Below are 9,463 nucleotides of genomic sequence, written 5' to 3' on the forward strand. Positions count from 1 at the left end.
AAGTCCCTTTACGGATTGAAGCAAGCATCCATACAATGGTATGCCAAATTTGCAAATGCTCTGACAACAACAGGCTTCAAGCAGTCTAAACATGACTATGCTTTATTCACACGAACTAAAGGTATGTCATCCATTTATTTAATGATGTATGTTGATGACATACTTGTTATGAGAAATGATAAGGCTGCCATAGACAATTTCAAGGATTATTTACATGCTACCTTTCACATTAAAGACTTAGGAGCACCTAAATATTTCCTTGGAATTGAAATTGCTCGATCTGATCAAGGAATTTCTCTCAGTCAACGAAAGTTTGTCTTAGAAATTATATCAGAAGCAGGCCTATCAGGATGCAGACCAGCTGTGATTCCTATTGAGCAGAACATTAAGTTGACTACTGTAGAATATGATAGGGGTATATCACAAAATGATGATCCCATACTCAAAGATCCATCAGGGTATCAAAGACTTGTCGGGAAGCTCATATACCTGACCATAACTAGACCTAATATCTCTTATGCAGTACAGACACTTAGTCAGTTCATGCATAGTCCAAAGCGATCTCATTTGGAAGCTGCATTGAAGGTTGTGAAGTATTTGAAAAAGTGTCCAGGACTTGGAATTCTTTTGTCCAAACAATGTGACATGAAGATGAGGGCATACTGTGATGCTGATTATGCTACGTGTCCTACTAGCCAAAGATCAGTCACTGGATACTGCATCAAATTAGGAGATTCACTTCTCTCATGGAAGACCAAGAAACAACCTACTGTATCCTTGTCTTCAGCCGAAGCTGAGTATCGAGCTATGGCAAAAACCACTTGTCAGGTAGTGTGGATACGAGGGTTGCTTAAGGACCTTGGAATACAAGTACGAGGAGTGACAAAATTATTTTGTGACAACGATGCAGCTCTCAAATTGGCAGCAAACCTTATAGTGCACGAGAGGACTAAGCACATAGAAGTGGACTGTCATTTTACACGAGACAAGATTCAAGAAGGGGTAATTGAAACAGAAGGAATTGGCACAGCAGAGCAGCCAGTAGACATCTTCACCAAACCCCTATGTCATCGACAGCATGCATATCTACTGAGCAAGCTAGGCGTCTTGGACGTCTACAAGCCACCAGCTTGAGGGGGAGTGTTAGAAGATATGCGATATTCTTTTAGGAGATTGTGATTTGATTTGATTATGTACATATCAATTATAGATTAGATACAGATCTAGATTGATACATAGAATTCTTTATTTCCATTAATTGTACAACCCTAGTTCTATATCTTTAGGATCTGTACAATTTACATACATATTGAGGAAATACAAAAAATCATTATTCCTCTCTCTATCACCTTCTCTCAATCACCTTCGGTTTCTTTCACTGACTGAAGAAGATTAACAACAACACTTTAGAGAGGGGAAATTGCTGCATGTAAAACCATTTTCTCGAAACTTAGCAGCCGTTCTGTTTTCCAAAAGAATTTATAGGAAGTTGGGAACATCCTCCAAACTACTAAATGCTTCATTTCCCTCGATATAAGTTCTATTTATGCTACTGGGAGGGTTTCTTTCGAAAGAAGTTGATGCTTGTCCAAGATATTTAATGATCTTATCTCTGTGAACTTTTAACAGACGATTGGTTCCCTTTATGTATGGGCTGCGCACCTTGCATGCCCCAGCCAGATGTCCATTTGCTTCATGATGTCGCGCTTGGCTTGAAGCCATAGGCCCAAATGCTGGCATCAGCACTCAGGTGGTGGATTTCTCATTCTGGTTGCTTCTTGCTCTGTTTCCTGTTGCATCTCTACTTCCAAGCGCCTAGCAAATCTTGGTGCAGGGAATTAATTCTACGGGTGGTTTCAGAAGGCATACGCAGGATCACAAACCGTTCAAAGCATCATATTATTGTGCTCCGGCACAAATAAAGTAGCAAGTCGAATGAGGAAAAATATTGCAGCTACAGAGGACAGAACATTCGATTACCTTCCTAGATAAAATCAGGACGTACTTCTTTTGTTGTTCAGCCACATCTCATCTCATCGCCAAACTTTATTCCACTACCTTTTACCAATATTGAAGACCGGTTCCCAGAATTTTTACCAGGAAGTGAATAGGTCTCCATGGGAATCGGCTTGGAATTAGTCAGGTAAGGCCAATTCGATTAGGGGATAAATCTGTGATTTCAATGCTCTCCATTCTTTTAACCACAAACTAAAGCTTGAATTCTTAGCCAGAACATCAGCAGACGCCTCTTTTCCATCAAACAGCTTCATTGCATATGCTTCGAACTCATTGAGTCTGTCCCGAAGAAAAACCAGATTATTTGGGTCGCTTTCACTTTTGATTTTGTCCAGCCACTCCTTTGCTTCCTCCACCCTTGCCCAAAAGCAAGTGTCTTGGGTCAAGCTTGTGTACCTGGTCCTCCTATTGCCCAATTTCTCGATAACAACTCTCTCGGTCCACCACTGATTGAAAATTTCGTATCTCCTCTCTCTTCCATTACTTATGTAGTGGCCTTTCTTCAGATGCATCCCCGATCGATAATACTCCGCAATATCCAATGGCTCCACGAGGAGCTTATAGAGCTGCGACTCCTCAATTACCCATTCTAAACTTTTGTGAAAGTTGAGTGGGAGCTCGTTCCTGTCCATCATGCTTACGACACCATCCCAAAAGGCCTTAAGAATGATTCGGTTCTTGTTTATATGTGATTCTCTCTTTGAGGCCCCCCTCTGCTTGAAAGAATCATAGTATCCTCTTTGCTTGTCGGAGTTATCGCAACAAGCTTTATACCACTCTATCTCCGCCCTGTAAGGAGCAATTTTGGATAGCTTAATGGCTAAATAGGCGGCGTTTAGGTTTGGGTGGCGCTCCTTTTGCCTTGCCATCTTCAAGCAATCTTTTGCCATCAGTGCAATCAATACCTACAAAGTAAAGGTGAAAGAATCTTTAAAATTAGAGGAATTGCACTCGGGAATAAAAATCGTACATTAATACATTTATAGATCGCGGTCCCTTGTCGATCTAAGTTGCCGTCCCTACCTGTTGAGATGTCCCTAAGGAGTTCAAAGCCATCGAAAGACTTGCTTCATAGCTTGATTCAGAGAGATGTCCTTCTTTGAACCTTCTCCCCAAAGATTGAAGAGAAAGTCTCTCTACATACCACCCATACTTAAGGTGCTCCTCAATAACACAACTTGGAGAGCTTGTCCTTAGCATCAAATGCATCATCTTCTTGACTGATATAGCGTTGTCCAAACAAATCATGCCCTCCTCTGAACAAAACAAGTAATTCCCTAAGGGCCAAAATGACCTCCATCTCGAGCCTTCCCCTACCTGTGCCAAGCGCTCCATGTTGGCTACAGCGAAGGAAAATAGCCAAGCCTTGTCTTCTTCAGTTAATGGGAAGTCAGTGAGATTCATAGAGTTTGGTGACATCATAGACGTGTACCAAAATCTTATGAGGGCCTTCCAATGGGGAGTCTGAACAAGTGATTGGTCGAGAGATAACCTTGGCAATATATCATGTGTGGCCACAACATTGCAAAAGTTGCTGGCCCATCTTTCACGGAGAATGGCTCGCGAAAGTGACTCATTGCCAAGGAAAGGAGAGCCGAAACCAATGCATAGGACTGAGGGTGGGAAGATGGATTTGAGGAAGGAGAGAACCGAAAGAGCTGTGAGAAATGCGACTGATCCTCCTATGGAGTGGCCTGTGATCACTATTGACTTGGTTTTATCCAACAAGCTATCAATCTGCATACATATTTAAGAATTCCTAAAATTTGGTTAAATGCTTTTTGGAAAAATCTCAATTACAACGCTTCACTAAAAAATCAACTCGCACAAGATCATGTCTGATTAGAAGAGTTACATGAATAGATCAGATAGGAAATCATTGGTTATATTGCAATTGCTCAACATATGGAATTGTTTATTAAGCAAGTCAAAACAACACTAAAATGTTCAACAAAATGATGGTAATATGTTTTAACACGTGCATAGGATGTATTTATATGTATGGCCCTTGTATTTAGATAATCTCATGAGAAGAGCACCATTCACGACCAGGAAATCTGTCTCATGAACGGTTCAGTTTGATATAACTCCTAACCAATCATCGGATCCATAGTAATTCAAAATTCGGACCTAGAGGTTATTAAGGACCAAATGGGCCATTAGAGCCATTCTCCATACTTGATCAATGTGGATAGGCCCAAAGGACAAAATCGTGGGCCCAAGCTTGGCCAACCCACTTCGGACAGCCCATGCCTTAATAAAGTTTAATACTTTAAGGGAAAATTCCAAATAAGAATATAAAGTGTCCTTATTTTCTCAAATAAAGATATGAAGTAGACATTATTTCAAATAAGGACCCGATGTGCTTTCTCTTTTTATCCAAATCAAAACATGAATTAGACTTTGTTTCAAATAAGAGTGTGAACTCGCTAGCTAGTAAAGGGCAATTCGGTCTTTTTAATTTTTTCCTTTTTCTATTTTTTTCATTAAAAACCAAAATTAAAAAATTAAAAATTAAAAAAATAAGAAGGAAAAATACAAGCAGAAGGGCTCCCTCCCACCTGTGGCTACTACCCCTTCGGTGATGGGACGACAACCGCCTATATTTATCCTTATCTTTTTTTAATCTAATTTGATTTAAATTTAAATTGTGTTTGGACAAAAATATTCCTAATTAGCTGGAATTTTTTGTCGGCGACGAGGTTAGGCCCTTATTCAAAATAACCATAATCATTTTAGGCTCTATTTTTTAGATTGATATGGCAACTTTATGCCCTTATCTGAAATAATTTTCACTATAGACTCTTATTTGAGAAAATGATAGCACTTCAAGTCCTTATTTGGAATTTTTCCATAATGTAATTGTGGGAAAAAAAAGAGCTCTAGAATAAAAAGGAAATAATGTACATGCAACCAAAGATGTTGCCGTCGCGAAAGTTTGAGATAGCTTCATGATAGAAGTTTAGAAAAATAAAATAAAAAATAAAATTAACCATCGGTGTCATCAGTCTCACAAAAGTCTTATAAGATTAACGTTTTCAAAAAAAGTCAATGACGACATGAAAAGATAATTTTGTATTTCTAATGAATTTGGAAAAATATGTAGAACCTAGAAAGGCAGGGAAAAATTATAGGAATTACTAATCTTAGAATGTAGTTTGATGAAAATCATCATTTGATTTTCCTGAGTGATCTGATCAGTCGTGGGATATCTCTCTATCTCTTTTTCACTTTATTTTTGGTCAGATAAAGTAAAAAAGTAAAAAAGAAATAAATGAATAAATAAAGTTGTTGCCGATGAACTAGCCTGGCTCTGAAGATCATTGCGCGACTGATAATGATGGAAGCGGTGAAGCACTCCGGAGTGGACCATGACGGGCTCTTCACCTTCGTAGCGGCGTGTCAGCGCAGCGAACAGCCCGTGGCCTGCTGCATCCAGCGGCGCCAGCATGGTGCAACTCGGATCCCAACCAAGCACCGGCATCTCTTGGACGCCCGAGAATGCCACGTACCCCACGCCCCCGACTTGCTCCACCACGAAGGCACCGCACCCCATCGCATTCGCCGCGCTGCACAGCCTCCACGCCTCCTTCAGCAGCGGCGTCGAAGCCAGGAAAGTCCCCATCATCGCGCTTGTCTCGAACCTTTCCTAGACAACAAAGGAAAAGGAAAAGAGAAGCAAAAACAGAGCAAAAAGGTTAAGGAAGGAAGAGCAGTTTGAAACATGGAAACGCCGGAGATTGAGGAGAGCAGGAGAAGGGAGGAGATTGTTACGATGAAGCTTCGGCGTCCATGATTCAGCCGTCGTGCTCAGTCGTATGCAACTCTGTTCGGTTCCCGACAATCCTATGGCTTCTTAAGAGAAAGCACTTTTGCACCCGTTTCTCTTCTCAGTGTTGCATAACAACTATAATGAAGCCACGTCTATAATGAAGCCACGTCAAAGCACCAGGGAGAGAGAGAGAGAGAGAGAGAGAGAGACGGAGAACCAGTTGCTTTCGTAATTGACGATGACTTGGAGGATATTTCCGAAACAGTGTACGACCTGGCATGGTGGACAAGTTACATTGTCAAGATCAAGAGAGTTGCTTTTGCTTGTACCTTCCAGTGGCCGCTCTTACAGCATCTTCGCGCCATCTCCCGACCGCTTCTCTCCATCACTTTTTTAGTGAGGGCACTTCAAGATTCTTTATAGGTTTGAATTTTTATCCACCAGCACTAGTATTAATATTAAATCTTCGGAAATTTTGCAGCAACTCATCTCTTTATTAAAGGCACGAATAAGAACCATTTTGTTCCAAAAATCAATTTCTAATAAGATTTCCTAGATAAGTTTTTCAACAAAAATAGGCGTTTAATAGCGATACAAAAATTATGCTCTCATAATAGAAATTATTTCTCCCTCTTGAGTGCCAGTGGTGGATGGCTGGTGACAACGGGTGGGCAGTCAGTTAGTAGCAAAAGCGAGCGATGAGAAAAATTTTGATTTTTCATTTTTATTCCAGAAATAAATAAGTGAAAATTTTTTACCTTTTATTTCTATTCTAAATCTATTTATGGACTAAAAATTTGCTTCAAAAATAGAAAAATAAATTACATTACCAAATGAATTCCTATTTTAAACCTATTTCTGGAAATAGAAAAAAAAATTAGCTAGAAATGAAATATCATAGGTGCCGTAATTGACCGGAGGCTAATAAAAGTAAGTTATAGGACGAGGCTTTCTTTGTGTATTTGATCCCGTGTTTTGCTTCTTCTTCTTCTTTTTCTTTCTGTCGAATGTTTTGGTCTCGTCGTTGTCCCCGTTGTGGGAGTGGCTTTGCCTTCCCATTTTAAAAGATCTGTCTAGCTAGATCGACTTTTAAATTTTTATTTTTAATTATGTTCTTGTCATGGTATACGAATTTTGACATGTGTATTAATTTTGTACACTCTAAAAAATGACTTATGAGACTTTTAGAACGCAAATGATATCTATTCTATTCCAGAAATCAGTTTCTAACTAGAATTAATTTTTCTATTTTTGTTCTTGAATGAGTTTTTAAATAAAAATACGCGTTTGATAACAATACAAACTTTCTGCTCTCAAAATAAAAATCCGTTTGCTAACAATACAAAATTTCTCTCTCTTGGGCAATCGGCAGCGCATGGCAAACATTGAGCGGCTATGGCGAGTGATTGCAGCAAACGGCGAGTAGCAGTGAATGGCGGGCGGGCAGATGGCAAGCAGCAGTGGATGGTGGGTGGGTGGCCAGCTAGCAGCGAGGGTTAGAAAAGAGTTTTTATTTCTTATTTTTGTGCCAAAAATAGAAAAGTAAATAATTTTTACTTCTGATCTCTGATCCAAATTTATTTCTAGACTAAAAATTTGTTCTAGAAAAAAAAAGTTACGTTACCAAACAAATTTTTGTTCCAAATATGTTTCCCAAAATTGAAAAATAGAAAACATAGAAACATAATGGTTATTATGTGCACACTTAAAATCTTGTGAAACTGTTTAAATCTCCTAAAACTAAAATAGTACTTTTCATTTTAGTGAAGTCAAATAATTAACAGTTATTTTTTTCGCTTAATCTCATGACTCCTATCTTAACTAATCAATAAAGTTACTAGGATATTTTATAGACTCTAAAATTCACCTAATATTGATTTAGTCGTCAATAAAATCAAATGCCTAGACAATTATGCCCAGGGAATTTGAGGAGATTCTATGGTAGTCCCGTACAATTATGCCCTCTATTTTCCATAGCTAGGTAAGATGTTGCAAATATTTGGATCTCCCTCTCAATGACACGCATTACGTTCAAGTATGAAAATCTTTTTCTATTTCCATAAAAAATTATACAGTTTCTTCACATTATGTATTCTTATCGATAATTTTGCTTCATTATGTAATAATTCAAATAATTCAAAATTATAGGGTCGAAAGTAAATTAATTATTACACATTCAAAAAAAAAAAAGTATAGCACTCTTTAGTACCAAACCCATAAAGCAAATATGATGCGTAACTATTGCTTATCAACCATATATTTATAAACCATGATGTTCGGCCCATTTGATGCTATCGTTGCCTTAAAGAGTTGTGACTTTAGATGATTTTGGAAGAAGTCCATTCACTTAACACAAGATGGAAGATTAATTCAAGTTATATTACATTCTCTATAGACTACGCAAATTGCTAATATTAAAGCTGTTTATTATGCACGTCCACGTGATCAATAGTCTAGGTAGATCCACATGCTACGCGATACCATTTCAATAAGCAAGATCCCCGTAAATAGCCATTGGACTACATTGTTTGAAACATGCCAAGTGAGGCTACGTTGACACGATGAAAACGTAATTTGAAACGTGGAAACGCCGGAAATCAAGGTGAGCAGGAGAAAGGAGGAGGAGGCTGTTACGATGAAGCTTCGGAGTCCATGGTTCCCTGTTTTGCCCGTGGAGTGGGAAATGAAATGAATATCAACCCTGAATTTGTTATCGTTTGAATGATGACGGCCTTGAGAAGTGGGTCAAGTCGCGGGAGTCGGGGTCTGAGTCGGAGACCCGCCAAGACGTGAGGCCAGGCCGGCGAGTTGGATCATCCTGAAGATGGGTCGTTGATTTCCAGACACGAGGGAACTCGCAGACAACAGACGGGAGAGAGATGATGGAGAGCGGGAAGCGAAATGAACTTCAACCCCGTAACTTTTTGTCGCAATTATGATGTCGACCTTGTGAAGGGGGTCAAGTCGGACACCTACCAGGCTACCAGGACGGTAGGCCTGGCCGGCGAGTTGGATCTTCCTGAAGATTGGACGTTGATTATAGAGGAAGAGAAACTCGCGGAAAGACAGGAGAGAGAGAGAGAGAGAGATGGAGAACGTGACGGAGGTCGTGGAGTCAGCTTGGGGGATTTCTTCGTATGGATTGCCGTTATATGCCATGCGCTGTCTTTTTCCATTTTTTTCTTAAAATATGATTAAGGACGAAATAATTTGTCCGAGAAAAACGTTTTGCTGTTCATTTGACTGTGACTCCGGGGGGACGTTTTCGACACGGGAGACGAGCTGGCATGGTTGCCAAATCACTTCTCTGCGACTCCGGCTTTGAAAATCCGTTTTCTTTTGAATCACTATGCTTAGGAGAGTTGCTTTTGCTTGCTACCTTTCTCTGGCCCTTCTTGCAACTCCATCTCTTCCTCTCTCTTTGAAGAGGGACCATACGAAAAAAAAGGAAAGTCTGTAACGAGCAATACTAGTCATAGTAAAATTGATTTCACAAATTAATGTAGTAATCGATGTGTTAAATGATTGTTGGAATAAAATATGACTCATTTATCTAAATGTCAATTTCCACTTTGTAACATCACGTAAGCATGAGAGATATTATTTAAAAAAGTTATAAACCTATTATACTTTGACAAATTCAATTTTAAACTTTTCAATTTTACCAAATGAGTT

General features: G+C 39.2%; 1 protein-coding gene across 1 annotated transcript; it reads right to left on the reverse strand.

Moving 5' to 3' along the window:
- Window positions 1-2,135: 2,135 nt before the first annotated feature.
- Window positions 2,136-6,153, reverse strand: LOC104417938 (lipase-like PAD4). The gene is made up of 4 exons (XM_010029126.1): window positions 6,118-6,153; window positions 5,324-5,665; window positions 3,040-3,753; window positions 2,136-2,921 (listed from the first exon to the last, which is right to left on the reverse strand). The coding sequence occupies exons 1-4, from the start codon at window positions 6,151-6,153 to the stop codon at window positions 2,136-2,138; spliced, it is 1,878 nt and encodes a 625-aa protein (XP_010027428.1).
- Between the last annotated feature and the right edge of the window lie 3,310 nt (window positions 6,154-9,463).

This window comes from Eucalyptus grandis, chromosome 8 (assembly GCF_016545825.1).
Source record: "Eucalyptus grandis isolate ANBG69807.140 chromosome 8, ASM1654582v1, whole genome shotgun sequence".
In the NCBI taxonomy this organism is placed as follows: domain Eukaryota; kingdom Viridiplantae; phylum Streptophyta; class Magnoliopsida; order Myrtales; family Myrtaceae; genus Eucalyptus; species Eucalyptus grandis.

Bases quoted from the DNA above. Each gene is read 5' to 3' on its own strand.
- LOC104417938 (XM_010029126.1), bottom strand. From the start codon at position 6,153: ATGGCGCGAAGATGCTGTAAGAGCGGCCACTGGAAG. The intron at 5,666-6,117 runs GTACAAGCAAAA...TTTGTTGTCTAG, and splicing joins GTAAGAGCGGCCACTGGAAG to GAAAGGTTCGAGACAAGCGC. The intron at 2,922-3,039 runs GTAGGGACGGCA...TTTACTTTGTAG, and splicing joins CCTTAGGGACATCTCAACAG to GTATTGATTGCACTGATGGC.